Here is a 20,970-nt window from a genome sequence, read left to right as displayed (position 1 = left end):
GCCAAGCCTGGCTTTGGGGTAAAGGGTATGACAGAATCACACCACTAAGGAACTGAGAATGTGATTGGGTGGTCAGTATCAGAGAGAGGTCTGCGTTCCTCTCTGAGGCAGCACAGCTGTGTATCTGCCACCCAGCTCTCTTGCCTCCTGGCTGATTCGAGTGTGTTCTCTTCTCCTCCCATAGGGAATGAGATGCCAGCTTAAGGTTCTGAGAATGCATTGTAATCACTAGTATGTTAAAAATCACAGGCCCTAAATAACAGGCTGTGTGTGTCTGTGTGTGATGAGCCTTTGTTTTGGTTTCACAGTGTTTTGGAGCAGGTGATGGCTGCATGAAACAGATGGGGAGGTTAGGAAAGGGGTTCCAATGTCCTACTTCAAACAAGGAATTCCTGGAAGCTACTGCCAAGCTATCCTGCAGTGACTTGAGAGCAGGGGTACAAACCACAGGCCAGGTTGATAAGAAGCAAGGCACAAACTCCAAATTAGTTGTGAGTTCTATACTTAGATTTCACCAGCCAGTTATCAAATGTAAATTCCTCAAGTGCTAGAACACCCGTAACTGGATCCACAGACAGTCCTCCATCATGCTGTCATCTGTTTTGCCTCTTAGGTAAGCTTTCTTTTGTGATAGATGGTTCCTTACCTCAAAAATCACAACAGTATTTAGTTAAAAAAACAACAAATAGTCTGGTAGCACTTTAAAGACGAACAAATTAGGTTACTCCCATTCACTTGCACCTAATGTCTCACACCAAAGACAGCTCATAATTTATTATAGGATTGGCTATAGCTAAAAATGTATTCACTACAAAATGGAAACACATTTTTTACAAGGTTAAAAGAGGTCAATGGATATATACACACAAACTTGAAACTTGAGATTAGAATGTAATAGTAGCTTCTGTAATAAGCAATCTCTGTATAGCCTTTAGGGATAGCTCTGGCCAAGACCTGAGAATCTTTTGCTCATGCTTAGTAACCCTTGCGCCTCAGAGCGTAAGCTGCACAAAAGATTCAATTCCTTCTTGTTAGGGTTTTTTATTCCTTTCCCCTCTTCTGCAGAATCAATCCCAATGATTTCTTGGGAGCAAATCACTTGCATATTTCCTCTTCGCGTGGGGTAGAGATGTAAAGTTCCATTTAATCAATTCACCGATATAATGTTTAACTGGTTAATCACTTATACAGGGTGAGTGGAGTACCCCCTGTCCACTGCAGACCCTGCTGGACTGGACTAGTCCCCCACCAGTTAACTGCTAACCATTCACATACCTACTGAGGGGTGGGGTTGTGAGGGAGCAATCAGCAAAGTGTTTTGTCCTCTGAAAACATTTCCTGTAGGAAAACTAGTATTTCAAACTTGTTAGTTCTTCTCTTCTCTCTGGTGATTTACAGTTGTAGAGCAAGCACTTACGTGTTACTTTTGTAGCAGTGTTTCTCAAAGGGGTCGGCGGATCCACTCTGTGAAACCTGCTAACTGGCCGCTCCAGTTTATTTACGGACTATGCAGCTTCGCAGCTCCCTTGGCTCTGGTTTGCTGTTTGCAGCCAATGAGGCTCCGTGGCTGTGGAGCTGGTAAATAAACAAACCAGAGCGGCCCGTTAGCAGGTTTCTCAGAGTGGATCCATGGACCACTTGGAGAAATGCTGCCTTAAAGCATACAGACATAAATGCGATTAATGCACGCAGCCTCTTACAAACATTTCATAAAGTGTAAACACTGATCACACCCTTATCGTTCTCATTCCTACTGTTTAACACACAGGCAAATACACAGCTGGAACCAGTCTGATTCACCTGTGCTCAGTTGAGACACATGGCGTGAGCTCCCACCTTGTCTGCCAGTATCTCTGCTGCTAGGGCTACACGTGACAGTCTAGAGGAACCGGCAGGCAGGGCACACCCAGGAGAAGAATTGTGTGTTGTATCCCTGGGGAGAGCTTGTATTGGAATGGGCAGTAGCAGCCAGAAGCCTCCGGCTCTTCTGAATCCCTGGGGTCTGCCCTCCCTCCCTCCCGCCCTTTACATCCCTACCCCCCGTGAGGAAGAGACGTGGAAGCGATTTAGCCAGGATGGGCAGGGAGGTGTTCCTGGCCTCTATTTGTCAGAGGCTGGAATGGGTGACGGGAGGGATCACGTGATGATTCCCCGTTTCTGTTCACTCCCTCTGGGGCACCGGGACAGGACTCTGGACTGGGTGGACCTTGGGTCTGACCCCGTGTGGCCGTTCTCATGTTCTTGGAAGGGGCATTGTCTTCACGTGTGTCTCTCCAGAAGCAGCCTGATTTTGTAAATCACTGTGCAGTGGGCTATTGCCCCAGCTCCCTCCAGTCAAAGATTCCTTCTGTTCTCTCCCAATGCAGGAGAAATTCTGAATAAGCTGGTGCCCTGTCTAGTGGAGCTCACCGAGGCGGACTGCGTCTGGCAGAGGGTGTGCTGGCGACTGGTGGAACGTGTGCCAGATCGCTGGATGGAAGCTGCAGTCTGCGGCTTTGTTCAGACAGCACCGGGGTAAGGAATCAAGATGTGGGGGAGAAGGATTCTAACTGCACCTGTACGCTAAAGGCGCTTAGACTATGTGCCATCTTTTTACATGGCACCACTTTCTGGGAGAGTTGGGACTGGACTAGCTGGTGATTCCTTCGTGTCAGTCCTTGAGCACCATTTCATACAGCACTAGGGTACAATAATCCCTTCTGTAGATGTGTGGCAGCATGGCATGGAAGCGGTTTGGTTGATCTGCAACGCTTGGTCATGTTTCAAATGGGCAGCAACTTACAAAATCATGATCTGATTGAAATTGGCCTGAAGCAGTTCAGAGAAATGGCTCCCTGACAGATGGCTGCTGACCTGTCTTGCTAGGGCGGATGTCTTGTCTCGATTACTGGGGAACCTGGTTGTGAAAAACAAGAAAGCTCAGTTTGTGCTGACCCAGAAGCTGCTACTCCTGCAGTACGGCTGTGAGGTAAGGGCGCTGCGTTGCAGTAGGGGGAGTAAACCCTCCTGGCTCTGAAGGCCAACATCTGTCAAAGTGCTGAATTCTTGCCCAAGTAAGCCAAGGATTTAGAAGAGTCTGAGGGTCCTGGCTGCCACTACTGTGGGCCCTGATCCATCTAGAATCCAGGGGGAAGACTGGGAGCAAGTGTGTCCCCCCCCCCCCACACACACCTAAGAGGAGAGGAAGGAGGAGTGCACTGCAGTGTTCCCTCTAATTTTTGTTAGCCATGTGTGGAATAAATGCGGTTATATGCACTGAAGTATATGCAGATGTGCACCATCACTAGAAAAACATGCTGCCAGCTGTGGGTGCTCTGCTAATCAGCTGGGCAGCACTTAAATCTCTCCTGGGTGGCTGCCCAAGTGCTCCGCTTACAGGGAACGCTGGTGTGCTGGAGGAGAGCTCTGTGCTCAGTTTGGAATGATCTGTATCCTCTGAGGTTGGAGAGAAATGATGTGGAGGTGAACGAGGGCAATAGGGGAGCATGAGCCCAGGAGGGTGGAGAATGTGATGCCTTATGTTCTGGAGCATCGACTAGTCTGGATGGGGGAGGGTAGGACAAGATTTCCCGATTTCTCCATGTTTCTGTTCTATAATAGGAGCGGTATGTTAACTGAGACTTGCTGTGCATGGATTGGCTGCCACTACTGGGGTTTTTACTAGAAGCCCTGTCTTGGGTGCCACAGATGTCACTGAAATGGTTTGATCTGAAATACCCAGCCTGGAAGTTCAGCTCTAACTGTTCTGAGCGCTGTGGGCTTGCTTAACCTCTGCGCAGTCTTTGGGCCCTGAAAACTCTGATCCAGTCCCTCAGAATGAGGCGGGAGCGCGTGTGTGTAAGGTCCTTGCTGCCTGTCAGTGTGACTAACCCCATGTTGTCATTGTAGACTGCAGTGCTCCAGAGCCTCCTTGGCTACCTGGCCCTAGATGGCCTTCGACGTTCCTTATTGATCAAGGTGAGGGAGCTGTATATTGAGGTTGAACGTTTACTCCCTGTCCCCGGTCCGGGCTGCGCGAGGGGCGCTAGAGCATGTCCCCCCCAGTGGTCCTGGGCAGAGCTGCATGGCCTCATTCAAAGCCTAGCAGAAAAGTCCTCTTCCTAGGCGTGGCTGCCTGTCTGTCTCCTCTCTAGAATAATAAAATGGCCACTGGGGGGTGCCCCCTTCACCAGGCCACAGTCCTTCCACAGTTTCTAATGATCTGTTGTATTTCTGTAACCCCTACACCGGTGGTCTCCCAGCAGCACCACTCCCCTGGTTGGGAGGCTAGTTTGACCCATTCCGTTTTGTGGAGAAGGGGAGGGGGAGAAGTGATTTGAAATGACTTCTCCAAAGAGAGCAAGTCAGGGACAGGTGGAAATAGGCCCCTGAAAGCCAGCCCTGTGTGCTTGTAAGAGCCTCCTCGTGGTTTCTAGGGCAGTAGAGCAGAGAGCCTGTTCTGAGGTCTGAGTGGGAAGCCGCTAAGTGAAACGTAACAGTCGTTTTCTTGGTGTTTCTGATAAGCCTTTGTAATACTAAGCTCCTCTTAGCTCTTCTTTCTATTCGCGATTTAAGAGTTTTTTAAAACGTGTTCCTTCAGACAGTGCAGATCCATTAACACCAATTTTAGCCAGCACGGGGGAGGCAGCGAGCTACAATGCTGTGGGGAAGCCGTATTCCTTATTGCTTCAAATCATTCTCAAGCCACACCTGAAGCACTGGTGAATGGCTCTGAATCCAGAGACATTCTGCTGTGATGCAAGGGGAGGAGCAGAGAGACTGGCTTTCCCATCAGAATGGCCAGGCTGGGTCAGACCAGAAGTCCATGTAAACACAGTGTCCTGTCTGCCCACAGTGGCCAATGCCTGGTGTCCCAGAGGGAGTGAACAGCACAGGGAACCACCCAGTGATCACTCCCTCTTGCCCATTCCCAGCCTTTGACAGAGTCTAGGGACACCAGCCCTACCCAGCCTGGCTAATAGCCACTAATGGACCTACCCTCCATGAATGTAACCAGCTCCCCTTCTGTAACAGCCGTTCTCTTACACTGGTTTATTCCACTGAGCTGCGTAACTGCGACTTGGGTCAGTTTCTGTGTAGCCGGGTCCATGGCAGCCTGACTCCATTGGGCTGCGACTGGGATGTTCAGAGCTTGGACATCAGGGGTCAGTCCTGTGTGTTTGATGGAGAATGTGGGTGGCTGAGAGGCTCCTGCTACTGACTTAGGGATGTGGGTGTTCAAGTTCTTTTACAAACACTTCAGTTACTTCTGCCCTGCACACGGAGGGGAGCGGACGAAACACTGCGTTTTGGGGGTGGGGGTAAGCCTAAAATAAATAGAATGTAATGTAAAAATCAGGCTTTTGCATCGACTCTGTTAGTCACTGTCCTATTGCATTGAAAACCTGGAGCTGACCCGGAGCTTCCAGCCCCAGAGCGCTAGTTTGGGAGGCCAGGGGGAGCAGCAGCCATGCATACCTGGACACCACTTGCTTTTTTTTCCTGTTCCCCTGACTGTCAGGGAGCAAGGAGAAAGTATGCGGATGTTGTGAATTACTCCTCTGCCCTCTCCCTTTGCCAGCCAGAAGTGAAAGGCATGCACAGAAGCTGTGTACTTTCCCCTCGCTCCCTGATAGACAGGGAGCCCTGTCCTGGTGTGCATGGCTGCTGTTCCCTGCCCTCCCGAAATGGTGCCCTGGTTCCAGCCAGCAGTACTGGAGGCCAGCTCCTGTCCTAGAGCTGTTGGATATGCCAGTAACTGCTCTGATGGCAGAGGTATGGAGATGGGAAGAGGCCCTCACAAGGTACGTGACTGGTTATGCTGTGTGGAGGGTAGGGTTTCCTTAGGTCGGCTGGCTGGGAGAGGGGTGGGCATGTTTGTGAGTGACTTTCTGATGCAGCCCTACCCCATGCCCTCCGGCTAATGCTGTACACTCGTGATCCAGGTGCTGAAAGAGCTTCTGGAGACCTGGGGCAGCAGCAGTGCTGTGAAGCACTCTCCCGTTGAGCAACAGCTGCATATTAGCAAGGCCATCCTGATCTGCCTCGCCCTCTTGAAAGAGCCTGAAATAGAGAACAACGGACAAGGTGAGGGAGGAGGAAAAGAGCAGCGAGAACAGAGGCCTCCATTGGATTCAGAGGAAGTGCCCAGCGCTCACCGTCAATGCTTGTGCAGTCAGCCTGCCCTCCCTTCACGTGGGCACTTCAGTAATATCGGCAGGGGGGGGACCAGCAGAGTCTGGCAACCCTGCTTATGGGCCACAGTAATCAAAGCGTCCTGCTCGCCGTCGGCTGGTGCTCCCCAGACGTGTGCCTGTATCCAGCTGGTACCTCTTGTCTGATCACACCACTGCAGGCAGGGCAGGGCCGTTCTCCACTCTGTGTCTGAACAGTGCCCTGAGCAATGGGGTCTGGGTTCAGCCCAAGGCTTCTGGTGCTACCACAAAATGAATATTAAATAAGGGTAATTCAGCACCTGCTGGGTGCACTTTCATGGAGAACATAAGAGCGGCCGCACTGGGTCAGACCAAAGGTCCATCTAGCCCAGTATCCGGTCTGCCGACAGCGGCCAGCACCAGGTGCCCCAGAGGGGGTGGACCGAAGACAATGATCAAGCGATTTCTCTCCTGCCATCCCTCTCCAGCCTCTGACAAACAGAGGCCAAGGACACCATTTTATCCCCTGGCTAATAGCCTTTTATGGACCTAACCTCCATGAAATTATCCAGCTTCTCTTTAAACTCTATTATAGTCCTAGCCTTCACAGCCTCCTCTGGCGAGGAGTTCCACAGGTTGACAACACGCTGTGTGAAGAAGAACTTCCTTTTATTAGTTTTAAACCTGCTACCCATTAATTTCATTTGGTGTCCTCTAGTCCTTCTATTGGAGACTTTGAAAACATAAGTTCTATTTATTAGAAAGCAAGTGTGTTTCATTCCAGCCAACCCAAGAGTCTTAACTCCTGGCCTTGTATAGATACTCCCGTGTTAGTGAATGATCCGGTTTCTCACTGGCTGGTGTTAGATGTCAGCTTCTATTGGTGACTAACGGTCAACCTGCCACCTCTTAGAACCTGTCTGGGGAGGTGGAAGATGCTGCCACCAGCAATGGGTTTAGGAATGCCAGTGGTAATTACCTGTCACAGCTCAAGCACGTGGGGAGAAATAGTCCTACCTCTGTGAGCTCCATGTGGATGCAACTTCCATAAGAAGCCGGCCAATTTTGCCTGTCAAAGCAGTTTTAAAGCCTTTGGATTTATGCCTGGGATTAACCATTGTGCTTGGCTTCAAAACCTAGCCCTGGTGCATGCCTTGCTGACAGGATGGGGAAGGAAACTCTTCAGTAGAAAGAGAAGTGCTCTCACGCCGGGCCTTTGTCAGCTTTTGTGCCTCTAGTTGGAGCTGTAGCTAAGATGGGGACTCTCAGTGGGTGTGCTGCCCAGGAGGGGTAGTGGGATGGGTTCTGGAGTGGCCTAGTGGATAGGGCATTTGCCGGTGGCGCACAGGGTGGTGGGTTCGAGTCCCATTCAGCCTTGGAGCAGCCAGACAGCCAACACCAGTTTCCCCAGTGATGGAGCAGGCTCTGGTATTAGGAAGGCAGGAGAAGGGATGCCCTGAAGGTAGGGAGGTGGGATGGGAGCTGCCCCAGGGTTTGACCTGGCTCTCCAATGGGAAGGCAGGATAGGATAAGAGATGCCAAGAAGGTAGGGAGGTGGGGTGGGTTCTGAAGTGGCCTAGGGGATAGGGCATTGGCCAGACATGCTGTGCTCACTGTGCTGCTTGTCCTTTCAGAGCTTCTTGCCAGCATGATGGGAGGCATGAAATGCCACCTGGACAGCAGCTTGCCCCGGGTTCGGCGCCTGGGAATGGTGGTGGCAGAGAGCATCAGTTCCAGAATAACCACTGATGGGCCCCGCCTGCAATTCCAGGTGAGATTCCCGTGCTGCCTGTCTGTGCAGTGCAGGGCGAGGGGAAACGTCCCCTTTGAGGCAGTGGTTGGGTTGTGGCTGTCATTGCTGAGCTCTGCTTGCTAGACGGGAAGGGGGCAGAACGCCTCCGATCCATGGGCTTGCATGGAGGGTGTGGTGAGAGGTGTGATTGGAGAGCGTGAGTGCGCATGGCGCCTGGAGAACTCTGACGAGACAACAGGGTTTCGCATTCGAACTCTGGCTGGATTTCCACATGGTGTGTCATTGCCATCCAGGAGAGCCTTTCTACTGCCTTCGGGGGAGCTGAGTGGAGCACCCAGGAGGGGTGTTGGGATTTTCAAGACTGAGCAGGGGATTGGGTCACTTGCTCCCCGTTCGTTTCCATAGGAATTGTGTAGCTTAGCTCCCTCCCTGGCTTTGAGAACCTCAAGGGCTGCTGGCCCAGTGTCCGCTGCAGTGCTGCACTGTGAATTCAGGGCTGTTCGATGCTGTAACGCAGGGCTGGGGGCTGCTGGCCCAGTGTCCGCTGCAGTGCTGCGCTGTGAATTCAGGGCTGTTCGATGCTGTAACGCAGGGCTGGGGGCTGCTGGCTCAGTGTCCGCTGCAGTGCTGCACTGTGAATTCAGGGCTGTTCGATGCTGTAACGCAGGGCTGGGGGCTGCTGGCTCAGTGTCCGCTGCAGTGCTGCACTGTGAATTCAGGGCTGTTTGATGCTGTAACGCAGGGCTGGGGGCTGCTGGCCCAGTGTCCGCTGCAGTGCTGCACTGTGAATTCAGGGCTGTTCGATGCTGTAACGCAGGGCTGGGGGCTGCTGGCCCAGTGTCCGCTGCAGTGCTGCACTGTGAATTCAGGGCTGTTCGATGCTGTAACGCAGGGCTGGGGGCTGCTGGCTCAGTGTCCGCTGCAGTGCTGCACTGTGAATTCAGGGCTGTTCGATGCTGTAACGCAGGGCTGGGGGCTGCTGGCTCAGTGTCCGCTGCAGTGCTGCAGTGTGAATTCAGGGCTGTTCGATGCTGTAATGCAGGGCTGGGGGCTGCTGGCTCAGTGTCCGCTGCAGTGCTGCGCTGTGAATTCAGGGCTGTTCGATGCTGTAACGCAGGGCTGGGGGCTGCTGGCTCAGTGTCCGCTGCAGTGCTGCAGTGTGAATTCAGGGCTGTTCGATGCTGTAATGCAGGGCTGGGGGCTGCTGGCTCAGTGTCCGCTGCAGTGCTGCACTGTGAATTCAGGGCTGTTCGATGCTGTAATGCAGGGCTGGGGGCTGCTGGCTCAGTGTCCGCTGCAGTGCTGCGCTGTGAATTCAGGGCTGTTCGATGCTGTAATGCAGGGCTGGGGGCTGCTGGCTCAGTGTCCGCTGCAGTGCTGCACTGTGAATTCAGGGCTGTTCGATGCTGTAACGCAGGGCTGGGGGCTGCTGGCTCAGTGTCCGCTGCAGTGCTGCGCTGTGAATTCAGGGCTGTTCGATGCTGTAATGCAGGGCTGGGGGCTGCTGGCTCAGTGTCCGCTGCAGTGCTGCGCTGTGAATTCAGGGCTGTTCGATGCTGTAATGCAGGGCTGGGGGCTGCTGGCTCAGTGTCCGCTGCAGTGCTGCGCTGTGAATTCAGGGCTGTTCGATGCTGTAACGCAGGGCTGGGGGCTGCTGGCTCAGTGTCCGCTGCAGTGCTGCACTGTGAATTCAGGGCTGTTCGATGCTGTAACGCAGGGCTGGGGGCTGCTGGCCCAGTGTCCGCTGCAGTGTGAATTCAGGGCTGTTCGATGCTGTAACGCAGGGCTGGGGGCTGCTGGCTCAGTGTCCGCTGCAGTGCTGCACTGTGAATTCAGGGCTGTTCGATGCTGTAACGCAGGGCTGGGGGCTGCTGGCTCAGTGTCCGCTGCAGTGCTGCACTGTGAATTCAGGGCTGTTCGATGCTGTAATGCAGGGCTGGGGGCTGCTGGCCCAGTGTCCGCTGCAGTGCTGCAGTGTGAATTCAGGGCTGTTCGATGCTGTAACCCAGGGCTGGGGGCTGCTGGCACAGTGTCCGCTGCAGTGCTGCAGTGTGAATTCAGGGCTGTTCGATGCTGTAACGCAGGGCTGGGGGCTGCTGGCTCAGTGTCCGCTGCAGTGCTGCACTGTGAATTCAGGGCTGTTCGATGCTGTAACGCAGGGCTGGGGGCTGCTGGCCCAGTGTCCGCTGCAGTGCTGCACTGTGAATTCAGGGCTGTTCGATGCTGTAATGCAGGGCTGGGGGCTGCTGGCCCAGTGTCCGCTGCAGTGCTGCAGTGTGAATTCAGGGCTGTTCGATGCTGTAACCCAGGGCTGGGGGCTGCTGGCCCAGTGTCCGCTGCAGTGCTGCAGTGTGAATTCAGGGCTGTTCGATGCTGTAACGCAGGGCTGGGGGCTGCTGGCTCAGTGTCCGCTGCAGTGCTGCACTGTGAATTCAGGGCTGTTTGATGCTGTAACGCAGGGCTGGGGGCTGCTGGCCCAGTGTCCGCTGCAGTGCTGCACTGTGAATTCAGGGCTGTTCGATGCTGTAACGCAGGGCTGGGGGCTGCTGGCCCAGTGTCCGCTGCAGTGCTGCACTGTGAATTCAGGGCTGTTCGATGCTGTAACGCAGGGCTGGGGGCTGCTGGCTCAGTGTCCGCTGCAGTGCTGCGCTGTGAATTCAGGGCTGTTCGATGCTGTAATGCAGGGCTGGGGGCTGCTGGCTCAGTGTCCGCTGCAGTGCTGCGCTGTGAATTCAGGGCTGTTCGATGCTGTAATGCAGGGCTGGGGGCTGCTGGCTCAGTGTCCGCTGCAGTGCTGCGCTGTGAATTCAGGGCTGTTCGATGCTGTAACGCAGGGCTGGGGGCTGCTGGCTCAGTGTCCGCTGCAGTGCTGCGCTGTGAATTCAGGGCTGTTCGATGCTGTAATGCAGGGCTGGGGGCTGCTGGCTCAGTGTCCGCTGCAGTGCTGCGCTGTGAATTCAGGGCTGTTCGATGCTGTAATGCAGGGCTGGGGGCTGCTGGCTCAGTGTCCGCTGCAGTGCTGCACTGTGAATTCAGGGCTGTTCGATGCTGTAATGCAGGGCTGGGGGCTGCTGGCCCAGTGTCCGCTGCAGTGCTGCACTGTGAATTCAGGGCTGTTCGATGCTGTAACGCAGGGCTGGGGGCTGCTGGCTCAGTGTCCGCTGCAGTGCTGCACTGTGAATTCAGGGCTGTTCGATGCTGTAACGCAGGGCTGGGGGCTGCTGGCCCAGTGTCCGCTGCAGTGTGAATTCAGGGCTGTTCGATGCTGTAACGCAGGGCTGGGGGCTGCTGGCTCAGTGTCCGCTGCAGTGCTGCACTGTGAATTCAGGGCTGTTCGATGCTGTAACGCAGGGCTGGGGGCTGCTGGCTCAGTGTCCGCTGCAGTGCTGCACTGTGAATTCAGGGCTGTTCGATGCTGTAATGCAGGGCTGGGGGCTGCTGGCCCAGTGTCCGCTGCAGTGCTGCAGTGTGAATTCAGGGCTGTTCGATGCTGTAACCCAGGGCTGGGGGCTGCTGGCACAGTGTCCGCTGCAGTGCTGCACTGTGAATTCAGGGCTGTTTGATGCTGTAACGCAGGGCTGGGGGCTGCTGGCTCAGTGTCCGCTGCAGTGCTGCACTGTGAATTCAGGGCTGTTTGATGCTGTAACGCAGGGCTGGGGGCTGCTGGCTCAGTGTCCGCTGCAGTGCTGCACTGTGAATTCAGGGCTGTTCGATGCTGTAACGCAGGGCTGGGGGCTGCTGGCTCAGTGTCCGCTGCAGTGCTGCACTGTGAATTCAGGGCTGTTCGATGCTGTAACGCAGGGCTGGGGGCTGCTGGCTCAGTGTCCGCTGCAGTGCTGCACTGTGAATTCAGGGCTGTTCGATGCTGTAACGCAGGGCTGGGGGCTGCTGGCCCAGTGTCCGCTGCAGTGCTGCACTGTGAATTCAGGGCTGTTTGATGCTGTAACGCAGGGCTGGGGGCTGCTGGCCCAGTGTCCGCTGCAGTGCTGCACTGTGAATTCAGGGCTGTTCGATGCTGTAACGCAGGGCTGGGGGCTGCTGGCCCAGTGTCCGCTGCAGTGCTGCACTGTGAATTCAGGGCTGTTCGATGCTGTAACGCAGGGCTGGGGGCTGCTGGCCCAGTGTCCGCTGCAGTGCTGCAGTGTGAATTCAGGGCTGTTCGATGCTGTAACGCAGGGCTGGGGGCTGCTGGCCCAGTGTCCGCTGCAGTGCTGCAGTGTGAATTCAGGGCTGTTCGATGCTGTAACGCAGGGCTGGGGGCTGCTGGCTCAGTGTCCGCTGCAGTGCTGCACTGTGAATTCAGGGCTGTTCGATGCTGTAACGCAGGGCTGGGGGCTGCTGGCTCAGTGTCCGCTGCAGTGCTGCACTGTGAATTCAGGGCTGTTCGATGCTGTAATGCAGGGCTGGGGGCTGCTGGCCCAGTGTCCGCTGCAGTGCTGCAGTGTGAATTCAGGGCTGTTCGATGCTGTAACCCAGGGCTGGGGGCTGCTGGCACAGTGTCCGCTGCAGTGCTGCACTGTGAATTCAGGGCTCTTTGATGCTGTAACGCAGGGCTGGGGGCTGCTGGCTCAGTGTCCGCTGCAGTGCTGCAGTGTGAATTCAGGGCTGTTCGATGCTGTAATGCAGGGCTGGGGGCTGCTGGCCCAGTGTCCGCTGCAGTGCTGCAGTGTGAATTCAGGGCTGTTCGATGCTGTAACCCAGGGCTGGGGGCTGCTGGCACAGTGTCCGCTGCAGTGCTGCACTGTGAATTCAGGGCTGTTTGATGCTGTAACGCAGGGCTGGGGGCTGCTGGCTCAGTGTCCGCTGCAGTGCTGCACTGTGAATTCAGGGCTGTTCGATGCTGTAACGCAGGGCTGGGGGCTGCTGGCTCAGTGTCCGCTGCAGTGCTGCACTGTGAATTCAGGGCTGTTCGATGCTGTATCGCAGGGCTGGGGGCTGCTGGCCCAGTGTCCGCTGCAGTGCTGCACTGTGAATTCAGGGCTGTTCGATGCTGTAATGCAGGGCTGGGGGCTGCTGGCCCAGTGTCCGCTGCAGTGCTGCAGTGTGAATTCAGGGCTGTTCGATGCTGTAACGCAGGGATGGGGGCTGCTGACCCACAGAAAAATCAGTTGAGAGCCGCGCTCCAGTGGGAAGGCCTCACTGACACGGCCCCTGACTGAGAAGGAGACAGGCACGCTCCACATTCCCCTCGCAGGCTGGATCCTTGCGGGCCCAGGTACTAGATTGTGTGCTCCAGCCCTGTGGTGTGGTGTGGGGGGAGGGCCAGAGCACAGCACAGGCTGCCCGATGCTGGGGCGAGTCCTGAGCCAGGCAAGCTGGGGGCCATGTCCACTCCCCCAGGCCTTAGGTCCCCCCTGCTTTAAAGATTATAAATATCCCAGCCCACGTCTGACCAAGCCATAACGTCTAGAGCCTGAGCCCCGTGTGAAAGGTGCTATGGCTGAGACTGGAAATCTGCTCAGGAATTTATCATTTGATCCTTCCCTGTTTGAAAACTGAGACCTAATACTGAGAGATGCTGAGCTCCTGTAGCCTTCAATTGCTGCGGACGTCTTGTATTTAATCCACATGGAAACCTCCTCTGCACACTAACTTCCTGTTTTGCATGTCTAGTATGAAGATGATGATGAGACCAGAGAACTAAAGTTTCTCCTGAAGCAGCCGGCCCCACTGCAGCCCACTGTCCGGTGAGAGTAGTTCACCTTTCTGCCAGTCCTCGCCGTATATCTGCTTAGTGCACCTGTGTACCTGAGCACAGATACCAGGCAAATCATTCCTAGTGAAGTTTATGAAGTCAGGGCTTGCCTCTGACTCCGAATCCCTTCCATCTTGTCTGATGGGGAATGCCAGACAGACCACCCCAGCTCTGAAGGCAGGAAGTCCGTATTTGTTGTTAGAATCCTCTAAGTTCACCTGAGCTCTGCATGGCCGTTGGCTGTCTCTCTGCAGCCAGCATGTCTGTAGTTCAAAGGTACAATGGCAGCATGTCTGATGGCTGCATTTCCTTGGGATTCTTGTAACTCTGCGTGCCTCTGAAGTGCTCCAAATAGGCTGGGAATCTTTGGGTACCTCGGAGTACCCTGGGAGCCAGAAATCCCCAGCCTGTCCACTGCTAACTGAAATCTAGCATTCACTTCTGTCCAAAGATCACAGCTCTGGCTGTGTTACGACTTTCCATGGCCTCTGCTGTCAGGAGATTGCAAAGCATTTCACAGAGGTTAGTAAGTGAAGCCTTCCAGTGCTCCTGCGAGAGACCTAGGGACTGAAGTGGAGAGATGAAAGTGATGTGCCTAGGGCTACACAGAAAATTGCTGTTGAACAGTGTGGGAAGCCCAGATCTCGTATGTTGTCTTGTGCATTAACCACTGCTGAATGGTGCCTCCTGGTTGCTTGTGGTTTTTGTAGGCCAAGACTTCCTCTGTGGTGAGATGACAGTGTTTGCCCTTACCCAGTGCCCATTAGTGGTCTTACTCTTTGTTCGGAACCAAAACTAGCTCAGGCGGCAGTCCAGGGAAGTAGCTCAGGCTGTCTGCCATCTCCACTCTCCCCCTAGCATGTCTCCTCACAGCTGTACAGCTCCTTGAGCTTTTTCTCCTCTTCGTGGACCATCCTAGGTGAACCCACACTGAACTGAGATTCCAGTGCCTGCTGTAGCTAGGTGTGGGCTGGGGGCTTTCCCTTGGAAAATCTAGACTCCTGTTTGTGATCATGGATCGTTAAGACCTTTGTTGCTTTATTCCTTTGACCCTTTCTCATTGCTGACAGCAGGCATGATAGTCCATCTGCTACGCCAAAAGCTGTGTCAAAACCAAGTGGGAGCCCACACCCAGGAGTCTCTGCATTGCCAGAGGAGAGGTCTGACTCGGAGCTCGACAGGTATGTGTAAGAACTAAACCACGAAGGAAAAGCAGCTATGAAGTGGAAAGTAAATGACAGACTCTGAAGAGGGGAAGGAGGGGGTTGTACTCCACAGTCTGAACTGGGGAAGCAGATCCCAATGACCTGTGTGGAAAGGGTCATTGCACCTACCGGTGTTCTCATGCCTCATTTTCCACCCAAATTAGACCCAAGTGTAAGGAATTCAAGTTGTTTTCCTGCCCAACCCAACTCTCCTTCCCAAACCTGTCTGGTTACCCTGTGAAGCCTGTGCGCAGCAGTTCCATGTGCTGCCTCACAGGCTGGAGCAGTAGAATTGATTCGAGTGTGAGGGGGCCCAGTTGTTTTCTGACCTGGACCTGATGCTTGTAGTCAGGCCCCTGGCAGTGCTCGAGATGGGGCTTTACTGTGTATTTTTGTTGCCTGTGGTGTTGGCTTTGCTACTTGTGCTTATTTCACTTGCAGATTCCACTACATCCTTCAGACCTTGTTTCAGGCTCCCCGTTTTGCTACTCAAAGTGCTGTAGCGTGTCATATGGCAGTAATATATTTACTACGTGGCTGCATCTAGACTGGCAAGTTTTTCCTGCAAAAGCAGCTGCTTTTGCGGAAAAACTTTCCAGTTGTCTACACTGGCCACTTGAATTTGTGCAAGAACACTGCCGATCTCATGTAAGATTGTCCGTGTTCTTGCGGAAATGCTCTGCTGCTCCCGTGCGGGCAAAAGCCCTCTTGTGCAAATGCTTTCACGCAAGAAGGCCAGTGTAGACAACGCGGTATTGTTCTGCGCAAAAATGGCGATCGGGGCTTTCTTGCGTAAAACCGCGTCTAGATTGGCACGGACGCTTTTCCGCAAAACGTGCTTTTGCCAATCTAGATGCTCTTTTCCACAAATGCTTTGAACGGAAAATCTTTTCCATTAAAAGCATTTGTGGAAAATCCTGCCAGTGTAGACGTAGCCCTTGAGTCTCAGATTATTGGGTCAGGGGAGTTGCTCTCTAAGGCTACGTCTACACTGCAGCGCTATTTTGGGATACTGAAGCTTTCCCGAAATAGCTATTCCGCATCTTTTTTGAGCACAGCCATTATATCGAAATGTAATGGGCTCACTATTACAACATCCCTGTAAACCTCATTCCACAAGGAGTAAGGGATGTTTCGGGATAGCAATTTATTTCAAAATTACGTGCTGTGTGCTAGAGAAGAAACAGGTGACCCAGGATTGGATGGCATGCTTCGGCAGCTCCTGCAGCCCAGCCCTGGGTCAGGGCGTGAGGCAATAGGGGAACGGTAGTTTAAAGCGCTGTCTGGATTCCAGCTGAGCAAGGGTCGGGTCTCCTTGCTCCTGGAGAGCTGACAATTGCAGGGGGTTTGGTGGTGGCAGGGGGGACGCAGGCCCACCCACTCCACTGCATCCCGGCCCAGGGCCCTGATAGTGGCGGCCTTGCAGCCACCAGGTTGGCGGGGATCCAGGCCATTACATGCCGACAAGGTCGAGGGGCAGCGGGGTCCAGGCTGCAATGCGTTGCCCACCCGACCGCCATCTCATCAGCTGCCCTGAGGTCGGCTGTGCCTGGGCCGCTCCCCAGCTCCCCGAGGACCTGCCAGACTCTGGCGCTGCTCTGGGGGGGGTCTGCAGGCGACGGAGGGGCTGGCAGGGTGTCTGTGGACTCTGGCCCGGTGAGAGTCCTGGAGGGTTTGGCCTGGGTTCAGGAAGCGGCCAGGGTCCTGGCGGTCCGACCCAGTCCTCTGGTCGGGGATAGCGCGGCTGAGCCCTTCTCTGCGGGAGCCAAGGCCAGGCGTCTGCTTGGGTCGGCTGCCCAGCCCTGACTGAGCCCGCAGCTCTTATAGTCCTAGACCTGCCCTCTGACTTCCTGTGGGTGGGGCTAGGTGCAGCTGGGCCCGCCCCCCAAGGGGTCATAGAGGGCACTTCCTTTTCAGGGTTAGCGGTTGGCCATGGTTGGCCAAGGGCTCATTACGTGGCCTCTTGCCCTGCTGGCTCTCTCCGTCGATGGGGCTTGTCCTGTATCTCTGCCCTGCGCGTGCGACGCTGCCGGACCGGTGCTGCGTATTGATTGTTTTGGCCGGTGTGGAGATGGCAGCCTGGAGTGTTAGTAGAGACAATTGTTCTGGCTGCCACTCGCCACCCCCAACTGGGGCACATGCGCTTCCTACGCTGTCTTCACTGGTCCTGGTCAGAGTCCCCGCATCCGCGAACGGACACCCCTTCGTTTCCTGTCCCTAAGAAAACGGGGGGAAGCAGGGGGGTGCTGAACGGCTCCGTGCAGGTCAGAAGAGTCTGAGAGGAGGATGCAGTTGAATTACGGGCACCGAAGAGGAACTCCAAGTTCAGTGACTCCATGCTCCTTAGCCTTGTCCTGTGAGAGCTCTGCTGTCAGTAGTAGCTAGTGCGTGGATGGGGCTTGCAAGTGCTTCCTTTAACAGTCTTACCAAAGCCGTCCCTGAAGGGGTTTCATGAGGGATGTTTAAATAGGTGTTTCCAATGGGAAAACATCCCCCTGGACCTGGTGAGCACAGCCATGGGCTCTGACATTCGGGCAGCTGGGTTGAGAGCAAGGGGAAGGGAGGGCTCTGACAGCGCACAATCCATGGTAAACCCGTGTCTGACGGGGGAAACCGAGGCAGGGTTTGAGGAAATGACTGACAAGAGACTCAGAGGCCATGCTGCACATAGAATCTTCCCATATTTAACCACTAGATCATGCTTCAGAGTCAGTCTGTTGGACTCTGCTACAGAAAGAACGCACCCCCGGTAACATCTGTGAGCAAGAAATAAACCCTAAGAAGTCTTTTTTAGTTTATTTTTCGTAGTGGGAAGCGCTTCGCATGGGAGTGAAGCGAGAGCCCCCCACGAGCCCGACGCGCTGCTTGCTCATCACAGGAGGCAGGGTGTGAGTGCATGCAGTCCAAAGCCCTGCACTTCTTCCATGCAGCGCAGTCATGGAAGTGTGGGCGGATTCCTTCAGCTGAGGGACATGGTGGGCGTGAGCTATCCACATGTGCAGAGTCTCTCTAATCAGCAGCTCGGGGACCGGAGGGTCTGGTGTGAACCGCTCTATTGCGGGGCATGTTGGTGTCGGATCTGGCACTGGCTGAGCAAAGGGAGCGTTCAGACTTGCAAGGCTACGGAAGGGAGTCTGTGTCCAATACCGTAGTTTGGACAGACTGAGAATTGCACAGCTGGGCTAGACAGTCTTGAGGGAATTACACACTAACTTGCAAGTGTGCCTTAAAATGTGGTGCTGCATGGATCGGAAATCATTTTAGTCTCAAATGGGCATTGAAATGAGCTGTTGCCTAGGCCAGAGGAGGGAAAGTCTTGTCAAAGGTGAATGGCGTTTTGTAGGGTTTTATCTTGGTAGCTAATTTAGCTACTGCTTGCTTCACTACCCCAAGACGCCTGCAGAATATTCATACCTGGGTGGATGGACATACCTTGCTATGGACAGCTGGCTAGTGCCTGAAACAGTTTAAATTCAAGTTCCTTGAAAGTAATAGTTTGTGTCTGTCTCCAGCAGAGGAGTCTGATACACATGGGTACTGATGGGAAAATATTTTGATGGCTCAAAATTGAATCCAGGCTAAAAATCAGATTTCTTTATCCAATAGGCTATATTGTGTGGCTGTGAATGCAATTGCAGTCCCATTAGCTGGGTGTGAATGCACTAACACTATGGGACAAAAAATTGATCTGAAATAATAATAGATCCTGTGCAGAGAACCTTTTTATCCCTTACATTAATCTGTATTTAATGCCCTTCATGTACTTGTCTGAAAAGCCCACATTATGAATGAAGAGCTGCCAAATGTCCAGTGTAACAGACGAATGTTTTTATGGTAACAAACCCAGTGGTGCAGGCTGTGGTTTGCACATGCTGTCTCCTGAACTCAGGCTCAAGATTCTGCTATCGCTCGGTAACCAGTGTGTCCTTTTGCTGGCTGGATCCTTGTAGGTGGAGGTTCTGAGGATCCTCCTTGGTGTGAGGATAGAGGGGAAGTGCCCTGTCTGTCAGTTTGGCATGAGGGAGGAGAGGGTGACAAGGTCGGAGCCACATGGACTAATTTGTACCTGTTTCTTTCACAGTGATGATGACCTCATCCCTTATGACATGTCAGAAGATAAAGAGCTGAAGAAGATGAAAGCCCCTGTCTATATCCGAGACTGTATTGAGGGTAGGAGATTCTGAGTAGAGTCTATTGGATCTTCATTTAGAAATGTTCCTCTCTTACGCTGCTCACGGGTGGGTTCTGCTACTGGCTAGTTTTTGGTGTTCCACTTTTGAAGGGCATGTTGACACTACAAACTTCTGCTATTTCAGATCACTCATAAGCAGGGCTCAACAAACCACAGTGAGATCTACTTGCCAGCCCCACACCGTGCACGCGCCAGACTGGCACTGTGCATGCGTGTGGCGCCGGTGAACGGGGTGAACGGGGCAACCGGCTGAAATTGACTTGCCGTGGGCGAGAAGAAATAGCGATTTGTTGAGCCCTTCTCATAAGTAGGGACGTTAGCATATAGTCATTTAAACAATTAACTGATAAGCCTGGGCTTCTCGATTAATCCTAACGACTTCATGCATCCGCCCCTCAATTGCTGCCTCTGATAGAGTCAGCAAGGGTGGAGGAGTTGGGAGCCAGTGCCCGTGGGGAGCTGGTTTTTAAGCTGGTTCCCTGCGCATGTTTCTCGTGAAGCTGCCTATCCCTCCCCCCCTTTGACTCCCATGGAGGCGGATGTGGGGGGAGGCAGGAGGGAATGGGGGATCTGCTGCAGTACCTGTGGAGGGGAGGTCAGTCTAGAGAGTGCCCCCGTCTTACACAATCCGGTAAACTTCCACACCTGGCCTCGGGTGCAGCTTTCTCTTCAAGAGCGGGAAGGGAAGGGAAGGGAAGGGAGATCTCTGGACTCGTGCTAGCAGAAGTGCGCTCACAGCTGGCAGCAGAGCTAACGTGGTTGGGCTTTGTTTTCCTTCAGTTCTAACGGGATCTGAGGACCTGGACATGTGGGAAGCTACAATGAGGGTTTTGGAGAGTCTGATTCGAAGGAATTCAGCTACTGTCAGAGAGGTAAGGCCGGTGGGCTGTTACTAGCAGGCCTTTGTCAGAGGGGTGGCTCAGCAGGGGCGTAACGAGGGGCAAGATGGCAACGTCAGAAGAGAGACAGAACCGAAGGACTCATCCTGCTTTCTCTGTCTCGTGGGGACTCAGTGCAGGCCCTGTGAGCGGCATGCTTTGCCCTCGGCGAGCAAGTGCAACAATCCAAATCAGAAATGACGTCTTTGTTTTCGTCAGACCCAGTATGCTCCACACTCTGCCCCCTCGTCCAGAGTTATTGGGGCAGGCTAGTCAAATTGCAGAGCCGGGGTGGGCTGGGAGCAGATGGGTTAAGGGGTTACTGATGTAATGGCTTTTCCTCCGGGACATCTGCAGGGACTGAGTGCCAAAACATGGGCCTCTCTCCCGTGAGCAAGAGAGGTCTCTGGTCGCCGTTGTTGGTTCTGACCCTGTTGTGAGGCCAGCGGGATGCACAATGCAAAGATGCCTGGTCAGTTTTACTGAGGCGTCCTCTCCATTCCATGCCACCAAAAGCCCCGTTTCAAAGGGGGATGGAAAGGGATGTCGCCCCCGTCCCTGCTTTAAGCAGTCCCGTCTCCATGTTGCCTTAGCGTGTCACCCCCCTGCTGTGTGTAATGGTCAGGCCCTGCTCCTTCATCTCCACTCCTCGCACAGAGGCAGCCAAAAGGAAGAGTTCCTGTCTGCATCTTCCTCTGTAAGCCTTTGCGGGAGGGAGGAACCTCTAGCCCAGATGGCCTCTCTGCTTTTGCGTTTGTGCAGGTGAGCACAGAGCTGGCGAAAGTCCTGCTGCACCTGGAGGAAAAGACCCCCCTGGATGGCTTTGCGGAGCTGCGTCAGAGAGCCCTCGTGGCTGTCACCACCACAGATCCAGTGCCAGTGAGTCCCAGGCACAGACGTGAGGATCTGCGCACTTGCAGCTAGCATAGCAGACGGTTTCCGTCGGGGCGGGCTGGTTGGCCATTTGGGAGCAGGCTGAGTTTGTGCAGAGCTGTCCTGCCTCCTCGCCAGCTGTCCATGAGCTGGGAGGGTGGAAGCCAGGGCGCTAAGGGTTAATGACTGAGCAGCAAACTGTGGGCTAGGGGGTTGGACAGTTGAAATGATTAAGTGTCT

General features: G+C 54.1%; 1 protein-coding gene across 4 annotated transcripts in view; it reads left to right on the top strand.

Annotated features, from left to right (window-relative positions):
- TELO2 (telomere maintenance 2) overlaps positions 1-20,970 on the top strand; it is a 47,276-nt gene that overhangs the window by 7,990 nt on the left and 18,316 nt on the right. For 3 of the 4 annotated variants that reach the window (XM_089782184.1, XM_075898995.2, XM_075898996.2), the window contains exons 5-14: positions 2,367-2,514; positions 2,866-2,968; positions 3,889-3,957; positions 5,925-6,066; positions 7,769-7,905; positions 13,501-13,574; positions 14,653-14,763; positions 18,869-18,957; positions 19,760-19,851; positions 20,620-20,736. In XM_089782184.1, the coding sequence (XP_089638310.1) occupies positions 2,367-2,514; positions 2,866-2,968; positions 3,889-3,957; positions 5,925-6,066; positions 7,769-7,905; positions 13,501-13,574; positions 14,653-14,763; positions 18,869-18,957; positions 19,760-19,851; positions 20,620-20,736 (1,082 nt within the window). The remainder of the gene's footprint in view (positions 1-2,366; positions 2,515-2,865; positions 2,969-3,888; positions 3,958-5,924; positions 6,067-7,768; positions 7,906-13,500; positions 13,575-14,652; positions 14,764-18,868; positions 18,958-19,759; positions 19,852-20,619; positions 20,737-20,970) is intronic. The other variant, XM_075898997.2, reaches the window with a different exon arrangement.

This window comes from Pelodiscus sinensis, chromosome 15, assembly GCF_052426305.1.
Source record: "Pelodiscus sinensis isolate ZL-2025 chromosome 15, ASM5242630v1, whole genome shotgun sequence".
NCBI lineage: Eukaryota > Metazoa > Chordata > Testudines > Trionychidae > Pelodiscus > Pelodiscus sinensis.
This window is presented reverse-complemented; position numbering and strand designations above follow the sequence as displayed.